General features: G+C 41.4%; 1 protein-coding gene across 1 annotated transcript in view; it reads right to left on the reverse strand.

Annotated features, from left to right (window-relative positions):
* Nucleotides 1–5405: 5405 nt before the first annotated feature.
* cacna1ab (calcium channel, voltage-dependent, P/Q type, alpha 1A subunit, b) overlaps nt 5406–25782 on the reverse strand; it is a 150054-nt gene continuing 129677 nt past the window's right edge. Inside the window, 6 exon segments of the mRNA XM_061720649.1 lie at nt 5406–9852; nt 9854–10417; nt 13946–14184; nt 14405–14606; nt 23736–23849; nt 25098–25233. Of these exon segments, the coding sequence (XP_061576633.1) occupies nt 9685–9852; nt 9854–10417; nt 13946–14184; nt 14405–14606; nt 23736–23849; nt 25098–25233 (1423 nt within the window). The 3' untranslated portion in view covers nt 5406–9684.

Consider the following 25782-nt stretch of genomic DNA (forward strand, 5'->3'; position numbering starts at 1 on the left):
CTATCAAATATGGACCAACCAGATGAAGGGGGGGGGCGCGCTTTTTGGTGTCTGTCGTCGCCATGGTAACGCTTTTGACTGAGAAAAGTAATGCGCATCATTGCAGGATGGAGACGCACGTTACGGTTCGGGACGTATTAACGGCCGAAGGAATGGCATCAATTGCGCCAAAATTACACGATTAATTGAAAATGGCCGACTTCCTGTTCGGTTTCGGCTATGGCGCCAAGAGACTTCTCTTTAAGTTGCGACATGATACAGGTGTGTAGCGATTTTCGTGCATGTACGTCAAACCGTATTGTGGGGCTTGAGGTACAAAGTTTTCAAGGGGGCGCTGTTGAGCCATCTTGCCACGCCCATTAATGCAAACTATGAAATATCAAATTTTTCACCAGTCCTGGCTTGTGTGCAAAATTTGGGTGACTTTTGGGGCACGTTTAGGGTGGCAAAAAGGCCCTCCTTTCGTTAGAAGGAAAATAATAAGAAGAAAGAAGAATAAAGAATTCCTACAGATACAATAGGGCCTTCGCACTGTCAGTGCTCAGGCCCTAATAAAGCAATGGAATTGATTTTGTCGCTGACGCTCGCTCGCATCGCATGCATGACACGGTGTAAAGGCTGATTTATGGTTCCACGTTACACCAACAAAGAGCCTACGGCGTAGGGTACGGCGTAGGGTACGGCGTACCCTACGATTTAACGCAGAACCATAATTCAGACTTAACTTCGCTGGCCGGAGCTTCCGCCATTTTTTCGTAGTGGTGTATCGCGTCATTCAGGCAGCCAATCAGCACAGAGCCTCATTATCATAGCCTCCCCGCCCACTCAGAATCCTGCATAGATAATGAGGTTAGAGAATAGGAAGATAAAGACATGGCTCAGAGGCTGAAATTCTAATTTATTTAGCAAAAACAATCAAAAGCTTGTTTTTAAAACATTCAAGGCCTGTTTAAAATAGGGATTAGACGCCATAATAGGTCCCCTTTAATATTTTGCATCCCGGTGCACAACAGCTATTGGGCATCGTTTCCACTGTTTACCAGCGCAGATACATCTTTCTTGCCCTCTTCAGGTTTACTGCCAAAATGGCGTCATTCACATTCTAGAGTGGTGCATGTTGGGAATTCTGACATCACGGTCTGGAGCTGTGTATCTTATTTATCCATGTTTTTCAGACTGACACTAATGTCAAACAATTGTAATGAAACATTAATAAACAACTTGTTACTCTATAATACTCTAGCGATTTGACTTTGGTACAATCCCTTAAGTGATAAATACAGAAGCAGCATGTAAGGTTTAAGTTGTAGGAAGGAGTGATGTTCTTCATTGGTTTTTCTTGCACCTGACCTGTTGAAGTCTTGTATTGAAGATGCACATGAATGAGAGTATGCTGCGTCGTGGACGTCTAGGGTGGTGCACAATTTTGGAAAACTTGTGCAACATTCTTCTCTACAAAATCCACAGTTGAGGCTCTAGACTAATCGCCAGCATAGTTAGCCTTTTTCCACAAGAAAAGAGTGAATATGGAGAAGTGTGCTTCATTAAGATTGCTAAAAACAAATTCCCCTCTAATCTTATAGGTGAAATGGCTAAAGGTCATTATTATCCCATTTGTTCTACAGTCTTACACCGATTTCTCACAATCTCTACATGAACAGCTTTGCGCCTGTTATGACAAATGAAAATGTATCTGATTACGTGTAAACTAACCCCTCCGAGGTGTGACTATGCAGGATCAATAAAGCAGACAGACAGGAAGGTAGAATGCATTCTTTCTGGTTTATTCAGGTTCTTTAGGAAGATTTCATTTTGAAATTACAAAATGCACTTTAAGAAACAGCAGAGATAGAGAAAGAAACAGAAGAAGAGAAAGAGATGGTCAAAGAAAGAGAAAAAGAGAGGGAGAGAGAAAGAAGGGACTTCATAGCCAGAATAAATGAGAATAACATCATCAGATTCAGGTTCAGGCAGCTCTTTACTCTCAAAGGGATTGTTTTTCATCAAGGAAAAGTTATGTATGCATTGTCCCCCTTTTTATTTATTTTTTCCTTTTAGGTTAGTTAAAGTATTATCTATCCTCGTTGCTTCGCTGGGGTTTCCCTGAAACAACTGGCAAATATAACAAACACACATTCTTTGATTTCATCACCAAAGTCATTTCAACTTTTTGTCAGGATGATTTTTAATCTTTTTTTTTCATTTTTTTGTCAGTTTTTTTTTTTACATTTTTTGTTTTTAAAAATAGAAGAAAAAGAAACACATCGCTCTTAAAAACATCTATCTATATATATATTTTTTTACATATGTATATATATATATATATATATACATATATATGTATATATATATATACATACATATAAATACATACATACATACATATACATATATATATATATCTATATATATATATATACACATACTTTTTTCTTTATATTTCATATTTTTTAGTTCCTGAAGTTGACTTGTTACCCCACATAGTGGCATGCACATTGCACATGCAAATCTGTAATTAAATACTTCTCTTTAATCTTAAATTGTCTTATATGTTTATTTTTTCTCTTTTTCCCCCTAACTTGCTGAGTGAATCCTGTATGGTTTTCTACTGTGGCACTGGTTCGGTTTCTACTGGGGCGAGTGTCAGATGAGTGTGCATGTGATGAAATGGATGGCTGGCAGTTGCTTCAGAGAGTTTGCATTTCTTCACTCACAATAAACTTGTTCAGTTTTTCCATCTTTTAAAGAGATATTTAAATATTTTTTTTTCCAGTGGATGGTGGCTGGATGAGCTTCTGCTTCTCCAGGAAGGGTTACATGGAGTCCTCATGTAGGGTATTGAGCAATTTTCTCTTAATATTCTACTCCTTTATTTATTTATTTACTTATTTGTGTCTTAGTTTGACCTGTTTCAGACAATACTCTTGAGATCCCATTTGCTCCCCAGTTATGTTTCCAATTTGGGGTGTGACATCAAAAATCTTCCATAAGAAAATGCCTTGGAGCAAAATTTAATCTAACAATCTGATGGCAAGAAAGCAAAACAAAAAAAAAACATCCATCGACACTACAAAGGATTCAAGAAATATCTTGCTGATCCTTTAGATGTTTCCTGTCTGTAAGAGACAAACACTGAGGACAAATCCCCCGGAAGCAACTAGTCTCCACCGTGTTGAGTGAAACAACAGAAGAAGAAAGGAAATAGATGGAAGCAGAGAGAGGGGGGTTCCAGGGTGTAGTAGCAACGGCAGGAGACACCACCAACATTCCCATCATTTTCTCAAAATCAGCTTTATGGAGCGCCAAAATTTAACTGGTACAAATTATGACTATAGTTGCCCTCGAAATAGATGTGCTAGTGATTTATCAAGTTTAAATCAATACATCGTAACATCTTGCTTCTCTAGTCCCAACGCTGTGTTCATTAATGTCAAATTAAGTGCATCTGCAGTTTTAATGTAAATGGTACATTGTCTCCAGCTACTTTTTTATGCAATAATACGTGCCAGCTGGAAATCTGACTGCCAACCAGAAAATGTTTTTTTTTATGGTTGTCTTTAATAACTGAATGTACTAATGTGGAAAATATGAAAAGTATAAACAGGGCATTTCTGGGCAGAAATCATCTTTACTCCTTAAATCTGCTTGGCTCACAGACTCACAGACACACAGTCATGCAGCAGACAGATGCTCACAAACAAATCACACCCACACAGACCGGCATGCACCCACTCAGTCTTTTCCATTTAGCCGATGATCACTGTGAAAGCTCGTCCCTGCAGCCCCGTGTTCACGGATGGTATTACATAATACAGAATGAGCTGCGGGAAACGACAATAAATGGGTGTGGGTTAATAATGATGAACACAATGAGTTTTTCACAATCTTTATGGAATATGTACAGAAGAATTACAGAGCCAAGATATACATCAGATGGCATGGGACATGGGAGAGGATGGGGAAGAGATATGACAAGTTTCAATGAACCCCCTGACCCCTATGAATCTCTCTCTCTCACACACACACACACACACACACACACACACACACACACACACACACACACACACACACACACACACAAACACGCGCGCACACACATGAGCACACACACACACACACACACACACACACACACACAAACACACGCGCGCACACATGAGCACACACATGAGCACACACACCCTCCAATCCCCGTCCCTAGCTATCCACCCTCTGGAGGAGTTGAGGGCGAGGAATGGAGGTGGGAGACGAGGAGATGTGTGTGTTGAGATGGGGTGTAAGGCACTGAGGGTTACCCACTGCAGCTGATGGTATGAGGATGCACGATGCACAACAAACTGACAAACCCACACCAATTTATCTACACACATACGGACACACGTGTGCACACAGGTGTGCACAAGGGACTCAAAAATGCTGCAGTCGTGCGCAGTTTGGTACATTTTGGTTGGTATGACTGTCAACTTAAATCCAAATTAATTCATTGTGATCTAACTGTTGGACACAAATGCGGCGCAAACGCACAGATAAATGTCTCTCTGTCCCCCCCCCCCCCCGCACAGCATGAATAAATGTGGGTGCGTTGAAGGTGAAGAAAAATGGACTGAGCGTGAACTTGAAAGGTGGTCCAGTGCCATTGTGAAATTGTGTATTAATGTTACAAAAAACCTCTGCTGCTGCTCCCACAAATCTCCCTCCACCCACTGAGGGTTCACCCCCCGAATCACCAAACTCTGTCTGTCATCACCTTTTGACACCCCTGCCCCCTGCTCCACCCGCCCTGCCCTATTGCTCATACCCCTTACACATACGCGCATGCACACACATAGTGCTGTACAAAGGGGAGACCACAGCGTGGATTCAGCTACATAAGCACAACTTTTGGCAGCACTACTATACATTAATACCCATTGTGTAGTTGTTGTTTTTTTTGTTTCCTTTTTTTTTTAAAGAGAGCCCTTTTTCGTGTTTTTTTGTCAACACGTTGCCTCACAACTGACCCACTGACACAATTTCACAGCCGACTGTGTGGATGGGTGATGCGTGTGTTAGTGTATTCTTCGTCCCAGAAGAGAAGAAGAAAGGAATAAATGATTAGTCAGACGTCAAGACCACAGAGCGACGGAGCGCGAGACAGAAAGCAGAGGGAGGCGATGACCAAGCAAAAACCTTTCAGTCCCCCCCCCCCCGCCCTTATACTGTATTCAGTAAAATATTTGAAAGAACATCAAAAACAAAGATCAGATGCTCAAGTTCCTTTTTTTGTTCAAAGAATGGGATTTGTTTTCGGAAAAGCGCGCACACAACATGCTTTCATACAAAGGCGGTGTTGTGTGTCAGCCATTTTGGATCTGCTGTTACAATTCTGGACATGCGAGTGGTGTCATGGAGGCAAGATGGAATTGTTTTTTTTCTCTTTTTCCCGCCAGCCAGCGCCAGTCAGCCAAACATGCTTGGCGTTGAATGTCGATGCATTCGGCTGTTTCTCAATGGGAAGGTGAGGGGTAAGTGTGTGAATTCAGGGTAAGTGATGGGAGAAGGGTTAAATTACAACATCTGATGCCAAGTCCAGTAAAACCATACAATTACTCAAACAAAGACTTGTTTCTTTAGTAGCGGTCTCTTCCCTACTTTTTTTTTTTTTTTAACTAGCTACCTAACTGTAGAGGGACCTGAGAAGTAAGCAAACAGCTTTGAACCTCTGTAAACCTCTCACTACAACCCCTTCAACTGAACCCAGGACATCTCTGGGATGGACACAAAATGGTGCCACTCCAAAGCTTAAAAGGGCTAGCCAGCTAGCAAGATCCAGAAAAGTTGGTCATTGAGTCATAAAAAGTCAAAACCACAAGGCTCTGATTCAATCTGTGAGGATCCCTTATGGTTTTTGGCAACGACTACAAAAATCGGTGTAATTTGAATGAGTGAATGGAAGAGTTCAATAGTCTAACCCATTCTGGATGTGATCTTGAGTTCCCTGCATCGAGCCTAACCTCCTGACTATTTCCTGACGGTACCCCAGTCTCAAAATCACCACCCTCCCCGTTTCTATGCATGCGTGGCAGACGGTGGGACTTGATTTTTAAGGCGTAGTGTGGTTGATCACATCTACTATGGGGGATAAACGGGAGGAGGGACAAGACCGACCGATGAGGAGACTGTGGGATGACGGATGTGACTTGGATACAGAAGGCACTGTGGCTCTGTAGAGGGGGGGGGGGCTTTGGAGAAGAATCTTCACCTGCCACAATCTCTCTTGATGGAACGTCAGGATGGAAGAGTTTCTGGTTTGCACCCCTTCACTTCCGCCAGTTAAATAATCCCCAAAACCCCACATGATCCCATATCCTACACGCCTCACTACATGGCCTGGAGGCGACACATCTCAGGAGAGCATAGAAATTTGTATAGACTGTAAAAGGAGCAGCCGCAGGAGGGGGAGAGAAAAAGACGGTGACGTCCATCAAAGAAAGGGATTTCGCCACAGATGTGATGTCATTTGACTTATGCAAAAGTGACATTAACATCTCAGGCCGGTGGGTTTGTGTTTCATGAATTTGTTTGACAGTACCACAGTGCGGCAGTTTCTCCTCCGAAAATAATAAGATGAGATCTGCATAGAGTCAAAACGTGTGGACTGGCATTTGTTTTCTGGCTTTTGCAACTGCAAAGGAATCGGCGAGAGGTTCCAGGAGTGACTTGATGAATGTGATAGTTATGCAAAATAAATAAATATCTGATATTCAAATTAAAATCTATATATTTTCTTTCTATAACCAAAGCTACAATATATCTATATTCATCTGTAGGCAATAATCTATCTATATTTTATCATGTTATCCTAGACATATTTAATATTCATTTATTGTCGTCCCTCATGATAATGAGGACGAAATTATTAGAACTTAGTTCGTCTGACCTGTTAAGTGTTTTGCTTGACTTCAGTGTCGATTGACTGTCTAGAAGGCTAAAAGAACAGATGTCAACGCAAATGGACATTAAAAACAATAGAGTTTGGAAACAGCTCAGTGGATACTGAAATAGGTTTCAGGGGAGAAGGATTCAGCCATGGCACAACATCCCGAGACTGGACTAGAGTGATCTGAGAAAAAGGTGTCGGGGGACCTGAGAGAAGGGTGAGGGGTGGGCAAGGAGATCAGCCTTGGCACACACATGAGAAAGAAAAAAAAAATAAATTGACTGGCAAACAGGTAGGTATGGCTTCTCTCAGGCCGCATCCATGTTTCCTGGTTTAAAGTCCGACTATATATCTTAGAGAGATACAAGAGAAAGATATAAGTTGACGTTTCACAGCAGGGCGAGACATTAGGATGTGACCAAGAGGCTGTCTTCAGAGGGAGGATAATGTGTGCCAATAACTGCCCCCTGGTGGTAAAAACACCACGGCATAACGCTGACTGACATCGACCCTGTACCACCAACGCTGTACTGTTGCTGGCGATTGACCTCACTGCAAAACTACACAGCCCAATAGAGGGAAACCCTCCGTTCTTCCTCCTCGTCTTTGTTTTTATTTGGCTGCGAGCCAGAGAGCGTCAGCCTTAGTAAAACCTCCTAAAAATCAGTTTTCACTCTCTTCAAATGTTCTACCCCTTGCTCTGAACATGAGTTAGTTGTCTTTGGGTTGACTTGACAAGAGGACTGACCCGCTGGGTCATTGCAGGTAAGATACTTAGACTCCCCTGACCTCCGCTTCCACTATTCTAGAGACAGAATGTACCTTAAGAGTTGCGTTACAACACGCAACGCTGCTAAAAGTGAATGTTCCCAAGCTGTCATTGCCCTGAAATGTTGCAGGAAGGCATCAGGAACCCAGTAAACATCATTGAACAGGGGAACATAAAAGATGCAAACAAGATGAACATAGCATATCTGAACTTCAAAAAACATGACAACAAGTCTACAGCAACAGTTCTACAAATCAGTCAATCACCATTTGTATTATCATTGTCACCATCATTTTGCATCGACATTAAAATCATTAGTCATACATGAGTCATCATTAACAATAATAAATGAAGTGCGGTAGAGGTCTGTTTCTCTCCACTCTTTCTCCCTTGTTAGTTTTCAAGCACTGCGGGACACTTTAATGTGATCCCGAAATGTTTCTCGTCTCCTGACAGGTTGTAGAAACTGAGCTTTTACCGGAAAACTGAGACAAACCGAACACCTGACTGTCAAAGCCTGTTTCAGGTAAAAAGAAACCCAAAATTACTGTTGACATGTAGGAGAGAGAGCTCGAAAGAACAGAACTTCTTTTGTAGACCTAAATGTAAAGTTTCCTATAAAGCCCCCGAGTCCCACCCAAACCACTTAGATTTCCTCTCTAGAATGTTTTTTTTTTTAATCAGTCATGCAAGTTTTCCATCAAATTTAGGATTCTGAAAAAGATCAAACGTCGCTGAGCGAATGCAACAGAAGAACCAAGCTCCAATGTTCAGAGAACAAGAAGGAGAAGTAATCGATCGAAGAAGCACTGAAGAAATTAGTCTTTTTTCCCCCATCCCTCCTTTCCTCTCCTCCGCCCCATTCAGCTGTGTGATGTCATTTCCTGTCTGATTCTCCTCCTCTGTGCATCAGATTGAGTAACAGAGGAGGAAGAGGCTTGACAAAGTGTCAGTTACCTGGGCCCATCCCACCAGTGCACTTGAATGACAAGTGAGCCCACATTGTGTCTCACCACATTTCACTGCCGCCACCATCTTGACAGGAAGTGATGTCACAGCAGTCCCATCAGCTTCCAGTGAGTCCATAACAGTAAACAGAGATGATAAAACTCATCAAATATCAGCCAGTGCTGGGATTGGCTGTTTTTTGCAGTATAGGCGGAGCTTCCTGGTTCTGTCCTTTGGAAAGGAAAAAGATTAAAGATAAAGTGGATGTTCTCCCTTCTTTACTTTCACTGTTCGTCGTGTAAAGTTTTTAATGTTTTCTTCAGTGTTCAAGTTTGATTTCTGGAGGCATAGCTTGGCATGTAAGGATTAGGGGATCCTGGCTTTTTCTTAATTTTGTTTTCTTTGAACGTATTCAGTCTCAGGAGCAGCGTCAAAGCGGTATACTCCCTTTTCCAGCCTATTTTCATTGTACAGTAGAAGTCTGACCGGCAACAGACAGCATACGAGTGAGAAATCCAAACAATCAGGTGCCAGTCTGAGAAAAGTGCTATCAGGCCTCACAAACTGCAATGATGGCAGCACTTTTTTATATTATTTTTTTTTTATTTTTGCACCTCATGCTCCTTCAATGCTTTTTGTTTCCACACCTCTCTCTTCTTCTTTCAGCCTGGCCTTGATAGTGAAGGCTAATCCTTGGAAGTGCGTACGTCTGAGCTTGAGAGAGGCAGAGGTAAACTGTTCCCTGGCCTTACCCAGGTTCTCTTCACTTTCTCTTTGTTTTGACCATGTGCTGATCTGTTACTGATTTTCCTCTTGCACAAAATGCGTGAAAGACTATTTGCAGCACTTTCACCCTCTACCCTCCACCCCTGCCACTTATTTAGAGTTTGAGGGGTGAAGGAAGAGGGTTTTTTCTGGGATCAAACCCCTTTACAAAACCTCAGCCCCCACGCTTTATTAAAAGTCTTCAAATTCGAGGCCAGAACACCAGAGATGGCTGTTCTTCTTCTCGTCTGCTGTCCATATTCCTTGTATTCTGTGGTTGCTAGCACCAGTCATCCTCATCTGTCTCACTATAGGGTTCATGCAGGCCCTTGCGGGGCCCTCTGGCATGGGGAGGTCGATGGTGCGGTGCCCCCGGTGGTCCCCGCCGATGTGGCGATGGTGACGATGAGCGGTAGCCATTGGGTACCCTACGTGGGTGTGGGTGTGGTTGTGGGTGAGGGGGGGGGAGGGGGCCCATGCCGGGCAGTCCTAGGTGAGCGTGGGTGGGGGTGAGGATTTGCACCAAGCGGGTGAGGGTTGCCATGGGAAAGGCTCTGCTCGTAGGCAGGAGGCTCGTGGTGTCGCTCGTACTCGTAATCTCTCTCATAAAAGGGCCCATCGCCCTCCAGACTGTCCCCGGGTGGGGGCCCGCTCCATCGGCTTCGGTGAGGGGACCTGGGTGAGCCGTGGAGAGGCGAGCGAGGGGACTGATGCCTCGGTGAGCGCGGCGAGCCGTGCCGGGACGGAGACCCTACGTGATGTGGAGAGCCGTGGCGCGATGGGGGGCGGTGGTGGTAGCCTCTGTCGTGGTCCGGTGGAGAGAAGTGCCGGGGGGAGGGCGAACGCAGTCGGCCCGGCCCCGGGGGGCCGTAGCTGGGCTTACGCACAGCGGGGGAGTAGGTGACATGTGGACGTGGGACAGCAGGGGTCTGCGGAAGCTGGCGACGGCCTCTCCGTGGAGTGCTGGTCCCTGAAGTAGAGGGGACTGGGCTGCCACTCACCGAACTACTGCCCTACAGCAAAATGTAAACAAGGAAAATCAAAACGCAACACCACAACAAAAGAGACCAGAACAGAGCAGATAGAGAGATAGATAGATAGATAGATAGATAGATAGATAGATAGATAGATAGATAGATAGATAGATAGATAGATAGATAGATAGATAGATAGATAGATAGATAGATAGATAGATAGATAGATAGATAGATAGATAGATAGATAGATAGATAGATAGATAGATAGATAGATAGATAGATAGATACCATTGAAAATCATTCAAAAACATAGTGATGAAGCAACAAATTGACACCAAGAAGCAATATGTCACATTGAAGAAAAATGGACAGAGAGAGAAACAGGAATGAGGAAAAAAGCATAACAAAAAAAGAGAGATTGATATCCATAAGTAAAGCTGTGAAAATAAATTAACTTGTACTGGATAAGTGCACATACTTTATCTTGGTATTGAAGTCAAAGATAGGGGTTAAATTCAATTATGGTAATAATAACAGAATATATCTTTTATTCATTCCACTGTCGTGAAACCCCTCTGTAAGATATTCTACATGGAAATCCATAAGACAGATGAGGAAAACGGTACGGGACAGTTTTGGTAAACTGTCAGTGACATAACCCTCTAAGTGGAATTGGGCTTGTATGTGGAGGGTCCGGGTCTTATTGGGATACGAGGTAAAATGTAAATAAAAACAGAATGCAAGATTTGCAAATCCCATGAACACATTTGTTATTATAAAGGTTATAATAACACTTTGGGCCAAATCCACAAAAGGATTGCGTGGCTTTTGCGGCCGCTAAACCGGTGCAAATGAGACAAAAAGAGAGCGTCTAATTCACAAAGCACCCGCAAAGGGCGAATTGCACCACAAACTGCGCTGCTAAGCAAATAGTGTCATGGTGCGCCTGTGCCATTTGCATGCATGTAAATTAGGTAATATTCATAGATTCGGCGCAAAATTGCCCCCTTTCTATGCAAATAAGCCTCATTGCAAAAACCGTCTAATTCACAAAGGCCAGCGCTATTTGTCACACGCAAAAATAAATAGTGGAGCAAATACCGTCTTTTCGAAGCGTGTATTAACTGCGCGCAAACTCACTCCTCACTCCCTCTGTCTCTGTTTCTCTCTCTCTTCAATATCATTCAAGCCTGTGTGATACTGAATGATATTAAGGGTGAAATCTACATTCAGACATGACTGTAAACAGTCAGATCAAGTGGGGTTGTGGACTTATCTCGGATTTAAAAATAAAAATAACAGGACGGGGCTCAGGATTCATCCATACAGTAAGGGGCTGCTTTATTACAAACAATTCCACCATATAAACATATAAATCTAGAATGTGTGTGTTTAACAGCTGACCTGTAGGTGTGTGTAGCAAAACACAGAACATGAATTACCGTCAGATCCTGATCTGATCCCGATCCTGTGTTAATGAAGTTACCCGTGCTGTGCCTTGTGCGTAAATGCGCACAGCCTCTTAACATTTGACATTTCATTAGCTTATGTCATACATGCAAAATACTAGAGAAGTACAAATACGTGAAAGTTGAGGCTGTTGTGCTCTCTGCAGTTTTCATTATGGACCAATCTGTGTGCTGAAATATGGAGAACACTGGACACAGCTCCGCTCACTTACTCAGACAAGGGGAAAATTGCACTCAGCTGCAAAACTTTATGGGCGTGTTTGCGGCGGCATATCATTAGAGCAAAATCTTTTGTGAATAGGAATAATTGTGGGCGCAATCTATTCTTTGTGGATTTGGCCCTTTGTAATTAGGTGTGGTTCTACACACCGTTCAGTATAAACGCAGCACTTTGTTCTTCGCCTGGTTTTTCATGCAATGCTTAGCTAATATGTTGCATGAAATTTACTGTCTGTAGTTACGTCATGTAACTATGACTGTTCAGAGAACACGGCCCCTTTAAATGGTGTGTTTATCTAAGAGCCCCTTGCCTGTTTGGTTGCTGGACAGCGCCATTTTTGTTGACAGTGTTTTTTCCTATTCAAATAAACGACACACGTATTTTCGTGTGCTCGACGTGAGAAATTGTCTCTTCAATTTCCTGCAATTTCCACAGTAGCAACAAATCTTAAAAATTTGGGAAAGCCACTTTGGAACATCCCCTCCTTTTCCAACAACAGTACATATATGTCTGGGAACGGGAGACCATTTGCTGGAGTTTTAGGGGAGGAATTCCTGTCAGATGAAGGATACCAATGGGACAGTCCTAGTTCTTCTTTGACACATTTTTCTTTTCACAAAGAACCAAATGTTTTCAGTTGGTTGAAGGTCTGGACTTCAGTCCAGCAACTGAATTTCTTTCTACTATAAAAGCTCTGCTTTTGAAACGGATGCAGTATGAACTTTTGCATTGTCTGTCTGAAAGATGCAAGGCCTCAAATTTCAAATTTCAATTGGTCTAAGCACAGGCTGGTTTTCCACTTCCATGAGGTATACTTGAAATGACCTTTGGCCCACAGAATATGGTGGTTTATGTTCCCATGATTCACAAACACTCCTTTAATCTGCATTTGTGGGCAGCACAGTGAACTGTGTTCTTCGACAGCTACTTTCAGAAGTGCCTTTGAGCCCATGCAGTGATTTATTTTATTTTAAACCATTGCTGTCTGACCTCCCAAAAATCCCCTGCATTCAACATTCTTTTTGGGCCTTGTCCCTCACAGACAGAACTTTCTCCACATCTTTGAATCTTTGGAGGATATTAGTCCTTGGAGCTATTCACAGTTTTAGGCAGTGGAACATTATTCTGATATTGGTTCAATTTGCAAATAAATCTGAGGAGATATTTCTGATAAATTCTCCTTTTTTTAAACGCACACTCATGCCGCAGACCTGTTGTAAATGATTTGATCTAATTACCAGGCATTCCTCAGGCCCCCCTGTCCTGCATGTTTTAGATGCTACCCTGCTTCAGCGCACCCTGATAAAAATGATTGTGTCATTAACAGAATTGTGCAGACCTTGATGACAAGCTGATGAAGATGATTCATTAGAATCAGGTGTGCTGAAGCAGGGTAGCATCTAAAACATGCAGGACAGGGTTGAAGACCACTGTTGCCCATGTCCAAATTGTTTTGGGGATGTGTTGTTTTTCAATACATCCCCAATTCAATATGAGCTAATATATAAATATTTTTTAACAAGAAATAAAATGTGTAATTTTAACCATTTTTTATGCTTTCTGTGTCTTATTGTGGAAAAACATGTGGGTTTATTATTTGTATTTGTTCTAACCTGTTGTTTAACTTGTCTTTCTTTTATATTTTTAGCCGGGGGACTGCCAATGGAAACTAGCTCTGTAGCTAAAATTGGGTGCATTTGCATTTTTAATTCTAAATGTATATGAATGTACACTGTCCCTTCCCAAATAAACTGAATTGAATTGAATTGAATTATCAGATTTGCACCGGCCTTCATTGTTTTCATTTATGTATTACACGGCATTCCAGGTTCTTTTGGGATTGGGGTTGTAATTCTCGTTGTCTTTGGAGCCCACCTGTCTGTGACCTCTTCCATCGGGCCCTTCACTGGGTGAGCGGGACCAGTGGTGGTCATGGGGGTGTCTGTGGGGGTAGTCGTGGCGATCAGGGCCGTAACGCTCCTTGTCCATGGAGCTGTGATGATGGTGGTGGCGATGGTGGTGGCGGCGGTCCTTGGTGCGTCCGCGGTCCCGCTCTCGCTCCTTGGGTGGCAGGTCCCCTGATTGTGTGGTGGTGCTGAGGTCTGTACCCAGACCTAGCAAGGAGATCTCTTAGTTTGTATTTCTACACTTTTTTCTCAGCACAGAAAATGGAAACAAAGCAGGTTTTTTTTCTTGAATTTTATGTCAAAACTAAAAAACAAAAAAACAAAAAGCACCCAGAACAACTGTTCATGTAGCTTACAGTTGGTAAACCGAAATTTTGACACAGACTTGAGGCTAATACGGCCATGAAAGACGTGTAGAATGACTCACCCGTGTCGGCGTCGGTGTATCTGGTCAGGGAGCGCTGTGAGGTGCGGTGACTTCTCTCCCTGTGCCTGCGCCCTCCTCCGTGTCTCCCCTCCTCCGACACCACCCTTTCCAGCGAGTAGTCGTCCAGTCTCACACCGCGGCCTGACCGCCCGTGGACCAGGCTGGAGGTGGAGCGGCGCATCGGACTGGTGTCGGTGATGGTCTTTGAAGGTGAAAGAGATAGAAAAAGCAAGTGGGACGGATAAAGAGAGCAAAAGTCGGAGGGGAGGAGGGGGGGAAAGACAGTGAAGAGAAAACAAGTGAGATTCATCGAATGTTCACTGGTGGAGTTTATTCTCAGCTGTGAGAGGGACAACATTCACTTAACTGTCTTTCACTGAGTGTACAACGCTGCTACAGAGTCACACATGAGTATCTGTCCCATTGTACACTCCGGTGTATATAAGCACCTACTGAATGACAACATGTCCGCTGAGTCAGTCAGCAGGACTAAATGACTGTATTTAAGTAAGTGGTGGGTTAGGCATAAGACAAGGTTGTTTTTTGCTTTAGTAATCTAAATGTTTGACTCATGTTGTCATAAACAATGACCTCCAGTCAACGTAACACTTAGCACACATAGCACGACTGGGCCTCTGATGTGCATGTAATAACCTGTGATGTCATGCATTTTCACCAAAAAAACTGCAGAATCAAAAAGACAGAGATATAAACGAGGATCTGACTGGTAGAGAAGAAAAGGGGCAGAGACAGAGGACAAGCAAGAAGGCTATGAACACCCATGCCTCACATGCACATGGTTGAGGAGTCGATTGGATTTTTCTCTCCTGGCAACCATATTTTATTTACATCATACTCAGGATGAAAAATCCCCCCTCCCCCCAAAACACAGACTGACACAAACTTGTCAGACCTTTTTCAAATTCTCTCTTTTTCAAAATGTTTCTGTATTTCTTACATGTAAAGACAACACAAACTCTTTTAACTCATCAATCTACACACAATAAAAAACAATATTTGGTTAAGACAGAAGATCTTAAGATCCCATGAGATCGAATTACATGTGTTTTTTATATACTCTTTCCTGCTTTATTCATCAAATACTAATTAGAATATTACCTATAAATCGTATGTTTTGTAGGTACTATGTTTGCCAGTTTCTGCTGTCATGGAAAGTAAAAAAGTTGACCAGTATTCCTGCTTTTAGAGCTCTATAGTTACTTTACATCCAATGAACACGTTGTGAAAAATAGGAATCCCCCCACAGTGAATGCAGACTGGTGGGTGTTGTCTGATCAGGTCCCTGAAACTGAACAATCAGAGCAAAATTACCTTTTTCAGAGGTTTCATGAGTATCAAGAAACATCCCAATATACCTAAGTATTCAGATGTTTTGTTCAAAACCTCTAAGTCTTCATAGGAATGATCCGACAAGATTGGCACACCTTTCATATAGAAGGTTCTTCCATCTCGTTTGAAAGAGCATCAATCTGGTTACCATGACCATCTTAAAGTTTTTAAGAGTTTCTCTCATAGGATCAGGTGAAGACATGGAGTCCTCACCTGATCCTATGAGAGCAACTCTTGAGAAATGTATTTTTCAAGGTCCATTTTACCCACCATCTTCCAAATCCATGTGGATGGAAAAAAATAAAAATACATACTGCCGAGGTATTAATGAGGTGATTATGAGACCTGTGTTTTCTGGGTTTTCCAAACACAATATTAGGAATTGTGGCAACAATACAATAGTTCCACCTTCATTTTATCAGATCAGAGGAAGTAGCTCACTTTAATCTGAGAAATGGTTCCAATCTGGCCAAGTCAGAGTGCCATATGATTCATTTTATAGTTAGAAGTTTTCCTTTTTTTGTGTTAAGTAAAATTTATAAATACCTCCTGACCCAGTCTTGCATTTTGGAGATCCGTGTGTAGATTTTATATTTTATTTATCAAACAACTACTTAGTCCAGAAAAACCCTGCATTCTTAATTAAACCAGATGGTCTGGAGAGGAACACAGGCTGTTTTTGAAACTACTTAACGTATACTGCACATACAATGCCAGTAAGCAGAAGGCCGTTCATACTGGCATTACAGGAATAGTATGTATCAATTCAATTCAATTCAATTTTATTTGTATAGCGTCTAATACAACAGATGTTGTCTCTAGACGCTTTCCAGAGACCCAGAACATGACCCCCCTGAGCAATTATCACATAAACAATGGCAGGTAAAAACTCCCCTAGTGGGAGTGTATCAGTGTATGTAATCAATAGTAGGCCACTGTAAAAACCATTATGTTACAGCATAAGTGAAAGTCAGCTATTGCGTTGGGATTCAGCATGGGAGATATACGAGTCTGCTGCAGAGCAGTTTTGTTTTTTTCCCCAGAAGTAACAAACCACCTGGGTACATTTATACCCCAGAAATTGCAGTTGTTCACATACTGTAGACTTCATTTTGGCAAATCCAGCACACTCTATTACGATAGTTTGCAGTTTCAAAAATGGCCACGAATGTTGACCCAACATCAGTGATGCTTTACACTTTTGATTGTCAAACATAGTGACACTTATTTTTATTTTTACCCCAAGTATGATGTTAATCAGATATGGTGACCATGTGGATTTGATACAAACCACCATTGCATGAACTTGAATCCTGATCAAAAGCTCTGCCAGAACCCAACATAAAAACCCTAGAATGCTGAAACGGCGATGTGGTGTGCATGAGTGTGTTTGTGTGCCAGGTGGGCACATGGGGGATGTAAAGGCATGTCTGATCGCATAAAACCGAATAAATAAGTGTTTACGTCCCCACTCCACGATCTGTAGTGTGTTGCAATCTTTTGAAAAAGCAATTTCTTTAATGCTGCATGCATATCATACAGTTTAAAGGTAGCAGCCAATGTGCAAAGGAACTGGGTCCAACTGAAAAATAACAGGTACCTGTTGGAACGAGTTCCATATACATTTCTTGCTGGGTTTGGTTTTTTAGGCTCTTCTGACCAGGACAGAACCCTGCTGATACTATGTACCCCACAAAGCTTTCACATGACCCATCAGCTGCACGTTACATATACAGCATTCAAGGCAGTCAGAGGAGCTTAATGCAAGCCATGCATGTCTTTGGGTAGTCGGCAGTAAAACACACATTCGCACTTCTCACCTTTTACAGCTCATAGTTTCTAAGTGTTGGTGTCATTTAGCATATACAATGACAACAACCCTCACTGCTGCATGCGTGATAGGTGGGTGTGTAACAATGCATACCACGGTTCTTCTAGGATTGTCATCTTTAACAAAGTAACTGAGGAGCACTTTTTAAAATGTGTGATTTTCAGAATGTTTTTCTAGTAACAGACCGACTGGCACACTTTCACTTGTTTCACTTGGTGTAGTTTCTTCTTAGCTGTGGAGGGAGAGGTGGTGCAATGGTTCAGGGAACAGCCAGAAGGAACTGGTTAACCATCCGCAACCATGCTCAAAACGAATTAGCTCTCTTTCTATTTGGAACGTAGTGTATGGGAGCTGGGACAGAAGACCAGCAACGTTTAGTGTTGTAAAACTATTTGTTTTACTACCTTAAAACACACAGCGTGTCTACTGGGGAAGTAGCTAAAAATTATACAGCTGCGCAGACATTTTCAGACTATTAATTGCAGGTTTGAACACATTTAAACATATTTAATTGTAGAGCAATTCATATTAATATGCGTATAAGTAATTGAAAGCAAATTGAAGCTGTCATGGCATGCTTTTAGCTATTTCCCTTCCATTTCCCATGATATGTTGCTGTATTTCTTTGCTCTTTTGAAAAAAAAAAATGATATACTAGTGAAAGTTTAAACCGTTACTCTCATAGGAGACACGACACCAGAGTTGTCTGGAACACCTCGTTTGTAATCCAGGCCTTAAATTAATCACATCACCACATAACACATTTGAATTATACCTGCCCAGTAGTTAGGATTATACATTCATTCAGCTTTTAACAAAAATATGCTTCTATACTTAAATGCCAAACGACGGCTGCTCAATTTATTAATTACAACTATCAGTGCTATTAGTTTCACTAATTCACCCATCAACATGATGGCTACTAATGACTTTACACTTTCTACCTTTGAGCACAAGTACCGTTTATATGTCAGCATGATTTCAGGATAAAATTAACAACAAATGAAAAAACTAAAACTGATCTGAGGTAATGAATTAGATTTATATACTAAATTATATGAAATATCCAATAATCATGTTTTCCAAATGTTTTCCATGATGCATGATCATTTCTACCAAATATTCTTGATTGTAAGAGGTGGGTCGAAAAGTTAAAAAGCCGTCATTCACCCAAATCAGACAGAAGTTCTTCACATGACACAGTCACTTTCTGAGCACCACAGTCAGCTTCTGTCCAGCCTTTCCAATCATTTTCAAGGTACCGAATAACAGCCTTTAGCTAAAAGCCAAACTTCCCCCTGCTGGGGTCCTTCATCATGCACAACTGATGACATGCCGGTGCGCTGCCAATACAGGCCAACAGTCACATATTGGGCCAGTTCATGCTTTTGTCACATACTGTTGACCCGCAGAGTCTGCAGAGATGCAACATATTCAAACACAGTGTGCACGCGCACACACACACACACACACACACACACACACACACACACACACACACACACACACACACACACACACACACACACACACACACACACACACACACACACACACACACACACACACACACACACATACCCCACACACACCGACACAAAGATGCTGCATGTGAGTGAAAGTCCAGGGAAAATGTCACACAGAGCAAACAACTGAGGGCAGCACGACCTGAAGACGAGCAAACACGGGAAGGAATAAGACAGAAAGGAAGAAAGCAGAGAGACTAAGAGGAGAGCAAAAGGGACATGAAATCAAAGTAGATCTAGAGAGTGACGATTTAGTCACAACTGATTTGTGGAGTACCAGGTGGGTGGGGGCTCACTTCATTGACACAATGCAGGGAGTAGTTTGTTAGTTTTTTTTTTTCCTTAAAAGGTACAGTTAAGGAAAATATATTTACTTTCAGGAAAATTCATATGAAGTTCCACAAAGAGTGACTAAACCATAAATCTAAACGTGATCCAACAATGTTTGCAAAGCGATGAGGAAATTTTTCTAAAAATACAGAAGATATTTATGACTTTTGACTTAAACAGACCTTCACCCTGTTTAGGTGGCATTCATTGTTCTTACATGTTATATTTACCTCTGTGGAGACAACAGATCTAATGATGAGAGTTTTTTTTTCAGTTCCTTTTACTTTATATCCAACATTATCTTGCACTAATGTATACAAAAAACAGGTATAGCTGATCCTGAGATTGCAAAGACTTTGTCTTTATTACTTGTATTGAATCCTAAGTGATCAGATGGATTGGCAAGGGTGAGACTCTCTGATCACTGCTCCCACCACTCTTACTGGCTCGCATCAAATAGAGGATTTGTTAGTTACACAAGACCTAAAGGATGTGGAATTGTGAGGGAAGTTTCGTTGACTGTTCAGAAAGTCAGTTTGGTGAGAAAAAGCTTAACTAACACCAACTGAACTTTTACAACTGGCTAAAATCCACCCACATGGGTCCCCCAGGTGGAATAAAAAAAAAACAAAAAACAAAGGTATCATATGATTCGATTCAGATCCGAGCAGAGAGAGAAGAATCGGGAAGACAGAAAGGGAGATAGACAGAGATACGGAGAGGGGTACATACACTTAGGTTATTTCCGCGGGGTCTGTGTCTCCTCCGCTGCAGAGCAGGCAAACACAGAGATGATACGTAGAGCAGAGCAGTGTCGCACACACACACACACACACACACACACACACACACACACACACACACACACACATACACACACACACACATACACACGCACACACACACACAGATTGTCCCCGACGCAGCACAGCCACCATGGCCAAAAGATGACAGAAGAGGTCAGAAATAGAGAGAAAGAGGCAGAAATGAGAGAATTTAGGAGAGATGAGGAGAGAGATGAAGATCATGTAAAAAGTAAATGGATGGATGAAAGAAGGGAGCATAGATTTTTTTTAAATGAGGTCAAAATGATCACGAATAGTTTTGGAAAGAAGAGGGGTGCAGAGACAGGAGAGAGAGAAAAGAAAGAGAAGCCCGTTAATACAGAGAGGCCGATGCGCACACCTGGGAGCAAAGCGCACGAGCCAGAGAGCAGGAGAGGACAGAGGACAATATAAGATGCTTTAGGCATCCACGCACTCACACACACTAAAACACACACTTACCGAAACAGCATGAGCTCTCTGTAAGGCAGAGCAGTATTAGAGGACAATAAATAACAAAGTTTAGACACACACATACACCTTCAATACAGAACGCACACACACACAAACAAACACACACATAGCATATTTCCTACACAGTTGTCTACCTTTCATCATAGTAAGTCTTTGTGAAATTACAAATGTAATTAAAGATCTGATTATTTTGATATCAAAACTTCCCTAATTTCTTTACCCAAAACCATCCAATTTAAGATAATTTATTGTCTGCTTTTTTATGAAACACAAAAAAAAGAGTGAAATAAACCAGATCATGTTGGACTGACTCTGGTGACATGACAACAGGTTGCACATGATTCAATCCCATCATCAAGGATCCACGGCAAGGCCAGCAGACGCTACAAACGTAGCCGTTGGCATTTTCTCCTAAGTATTCTCTCTAAATTACAAGCAAAAAAAATGCAAGTATACTTGAGAGGAAACTGACATGCTTTGCCTAACAACCACAATTCATATACTCTTCTACCATTCCTACAACCTTTCTTAGAATGAATACAGAAACACTTTAGATGGTAACCAACATACCAAAGTGAGCGCAACATGGCTTGATGTGGTGAAATGCTGCAGTGTGGCCATGCTTGTGTGCATGGATGGGCATGTGAGCACGTGTGTGACTGCAGCCAGAGACTTCAAACTATGCAAGTAGATGAATCAATGATCACTGAATGGAAAAAGTGTTGAAATAAATCAATATGTAGCCATTTTTTTGTGTAGCTTTTAGACATTTTGCATAAAAATTAGCTAAAATTGAGTGGGAGTTAACTAGTTTATTGAGGTGACTGATGCAATATTACATATCTGTGAGCAGCAAACGCGTGTTAATTTTTACAATTAACAGTTCATTTGGTTTTCTAAAAAGAACACTGTCCTATGTCTTAAGTTTGCTCAAGCAGTGCACAAGCCAAAAGGTTGTTGGAAATGTGAGCAGCCATTTTCATCAAAGTAGAAATCTGTCTTTGGAAAAGAACTCCTGTGCGTTCCTGAAGATCCGCAGTGGTGGGACTATCTTGATTCTGACCTCAAATGCTTTTGTGCAAGGTTAGATTGCTTTTAAAATAAAATAAATTAAAATAAATATTTCTTTCATTATTACTATCCCAGCAAATTGTCAAGACAAAAAGACCAAGGTCTCAGTTGAAGAACAAAAGCTTAACAGAAAACGAGTCTTGGTTACATTTTTAGTTTTCTTTTCTCTCCTGAAAAAAGTCATTTTTTTTTTAATTCAATTCAGCATATATCTTCAGGAAAAAAATGGGGTTATACATCAATGTCAGAGTTGAAGGTTTTTTTTTTCTTTTCTTTTTTGATGGACTAAAGATTTAAAAATGTGCATACAGTATTAGTGGATGATCCTCCTCTATACACAAAATGACCAAGGACAATACAGGACAATATTTTGATATTATTTGTTCCAGTAGGCTGGTTTTCTTAACTTTTGGACTTAAGAAAAGTCCAATTATGTTTTTGTTAATTTAGTTACAGTAATTGTAACTGCAGCATCATTGCAGTACTGCATGAGACAGTTTCTGCACACAACAGTTTCTCATGCCATATTCTTACACCATGGCCTTTGACAGAGCATCACACACAAAGATTGGTTTGCAGCTCCTTAAATGTCATCCTAATTTGTTAAAAATAATACCAATAAAAAAAATAAAATAAAATAAATCCATGGTGAGAAAAACGTGGTCTAATGGTGAAATGTGTCAGCTTATGCCTTAAAGCATAAGAATTAAGCAAGTAAGAGAGTTTAAAGATGGGGTGAAATAAAGGAAGAGTCAACAAATTGATTTGTAGATTTCTTCAAGTGAACTGGGATGCAGTTCAGTTTTCTTTTAGACTTTTTTGGGTTCCCTCTTGCACACACACAAAAAGACAGATAACTTTGACAGTAAGATGTTTCTCTTGATCACGCTGATCTTAAACTAGCCTACTAATCCACATTTAATCCAGTTTTTAATTTATTTAATCTATAATGTTCTTTGCTTGCTTTAAAATAGTGCAAGAAATAGCTCCTGAGGTCTCTTAGCTACTCGTAGTTTTGAGTCTGAAGAGTGACACTAACTCTGGCCACAGTTAACACAGGACAGACACACCAAGGATAAAAAGGGAATGAGCTAGGGAATGGGATCGGGAGGAAATATAATATTCTTTTCCCGTTCTGTGCCGGTCAAAAGTCTGAAAAACACATACACATCCATTTAGAATTTGTGGTTGTGTCCAAACTTTTGACTGGTACGGCAAGTTCTCTAGATATATACGTGGATACATATCTAGGAGAGTGTGTTCAGTCTTTAGAGACTCTTTTACATTTGACAGTGATGCCAACATGCAGGTCATGTTGTGCTGTTCACAGGGGGGTTTACTCTGAGCCGGGTGAGGTGGGCCAGATGCTGCAGGGTGGAGGGCACGGGGGAGGCAGTAAGGGTTGGAGCGCTAGCGGAGGAGGAGGTGGGAGGCAGAGGCCGGTCTGGGGGGTGGTGGACACTGAAAGCAAGCAGCGAGAAGTGAATTTACAGAAGCCTTCCACTCTTCTGTTGCATCCGAAACCATGTTTACCATTTAAACTACCCTTTAGAAAACTAGGGCTACATAAAAAAAATAAATAAATAAAATAAAAAATGTAATGGGTCCATAAATCTTTTGCTTGAAAGCTATGGACACCTTTTTTATTTGTTCCGTACAAGTGAAATCAATAAAATCATAACAACAGTGTATAATTGAGAGTTTAAAGTTTTTCTGTCAGCATGAATTTAATCACGTGAAAAAAACATCAATAAACCAATAAACTAAGTCGTTGCTTTATGTCAAACGTGATTCTATCATCTTTTTAGGATGCAAGGGAAGACTTTTTCAGTTCACTTCAACTGTCGTCAAAGTAAACGGGAGCGATGATGGCGACTGGCGGTGGTAACGAGCGATAGCGATGATGGTGGGATGAAGGTGCTCACTTGGTTGTCTGCCGAGAGGCGGGGCATGGAGAGGGTCCGCCCATGCCCATCCATGGGGTGATAGGGCTCAGTGTCGGAGTACCCGTCCCGCCCCATCTCCCTCATCTCTACCGTCTGTAAAACACAACGAGAGGGGAGTGACCAGGGCCTGCTGAGGGAGTGGGCTCTGACACGGCATCGACCAGCCCAGGAAGCAGCGTCAAATAAAGTGAGCAAGATTTGATCCAATTTTTTTCTCTTTTAAATTGTAAAAATACAATTTACAGATGTTACAATTTTTTTTTCATTTATGCAGCAAAAAGTTGCATAAATTGGCTGTTGCAACATTTGTTGTGCAAAAAAGAAAAAAAATATTATGAATTAATATTTTTCATTTATGCAACAAAAGTTGCATAAATTGGCTGTTGCAACATTTGTTGTGCAAAAAAGAAAAAAAATTATGAATTAATATTTAGATAATGTCCATAATGATTATAGTAGACAATTTTAAAATTCATGTGATATTTATGGTAATATTCTCGATCATCCGATAATGGGTTAATGGGTTGTTTGGAAATCCTGAAGCCTCGTTAATTTCAGATTTAACCATTCTTTCTTTACCCACAATTACAAATCCAAATTCCAGGATTCTGCATCTGTCACTAGATTCAGTAAAGAGAGGGGGTGGAGTGTCCCAAAACACAAGCGGACGTATAGGAAACAGCAAAGTGGATGAGGTGTACGTCACTGGATACGTATATCAAGTCCATCCACTGACTCGAAAGAAATTCAAAGAGTGAACAGAGAAGATCAATGAGTAAAATGAAAAAAAGGAGGGAAATAGAGGAGATGAGGATTTTGAGAAGGAACCAGAAAGGACAGGAGTTTTGTCTACAGGAGAAAAACAAACAACTACTTACACTTTGCAACCTTGAAAATGTTCAACTTTTGCTATGTTCTCTGCGAGCGTGCTGAGAATCTGGCGCCAGGAATGGCTGAGTGGATCAAACATGAGTGATTTTAAATCTTCTACATGACACTGATAGTGAAACGTTGGAGGAGCCTTACAAGGAACCAGAACAGACATTTTTGAATACCGAAGGGACAGCAGGAGTTGTCATTACTCATTTTCATAATACTGCCTTTAATGTTGTTAACCTGGTGCGAGGGTGTATAGTGCAGACTTTAATATATGCATTGCGAGAGGGGGTTCTCCAGGAACAACTGTAATACTTCTTTCTTATAGCACCATTATACCAAACAGCGGTTACAAGGTCATTATGTAACAGCAGGGTTGGAGACAATCAGCCCCCTAAGTAAAGGGACATGTCAGGCTTGGACTGATCTGTTACCATGGTGACAACACGCTTGGACTCGTCCTACCTGGGGGTTGTGGCGGTTTTCGTGGAGGTCGTCAGGGTAGGGTCTGTCTGGGCTCCAGTTACCCGTCTTCTGGAACATTTCCTGGGCTTTGGCCGTCACCCAGGATTGGCTCTCAGTCATACCACCCTCTGGAGGTCTGGCATCCACACACACACACACACACACACACACACACACACACACACACACACACACACACACACACACACACACACACACACACACACACACACACACACACACACACACACATGAATTGACTGCAAGAGTATTTTCTATGAAGCAGCATCGCTGCAACACTTCGTTGCACGTTTCATTTTACTAATAATGCTTGGTCACTGTTCTACTTTAATGAGAGAGCAACATTGCCACCCTAGAAGCTAAAGTTAGAAAAACTGGAAAAAATTGTTATCAGTATAGAAAAAGTTTGATAGGACTTTAAATGTCAACACAAACCCACTCATGTAGATTATTGAATTCTATATTGCTGCTCAGATTCATCAAGAAAAATGTTTGGGACTGATTTTGTCAGTGAAGAAGAGATAAATGTGCACTCACTACACGTACACAAACAAATACGTTCAGGTACAAAGCAAAATAATAAACAAGGCTCATAACCAACAGATTAGTGAGACCATCATAAAAGAATAGTGTATATATAACATAACATCCTTTTTTATGAGCT

Source organism: Cololabis saira, chromosome 1 (assembly GCF_033807715.1).
Source record: "Cololabis saira isolate AMF1-May2022 chromosome 1, fColSai1.1, whole genome shotgun sequence".
Lineage (NCBI taxonomy): Eukaryota > Metazoa > Chordata > Actinopteri > Beloniformes > Belonidae > Cololabis > Cololabis saira.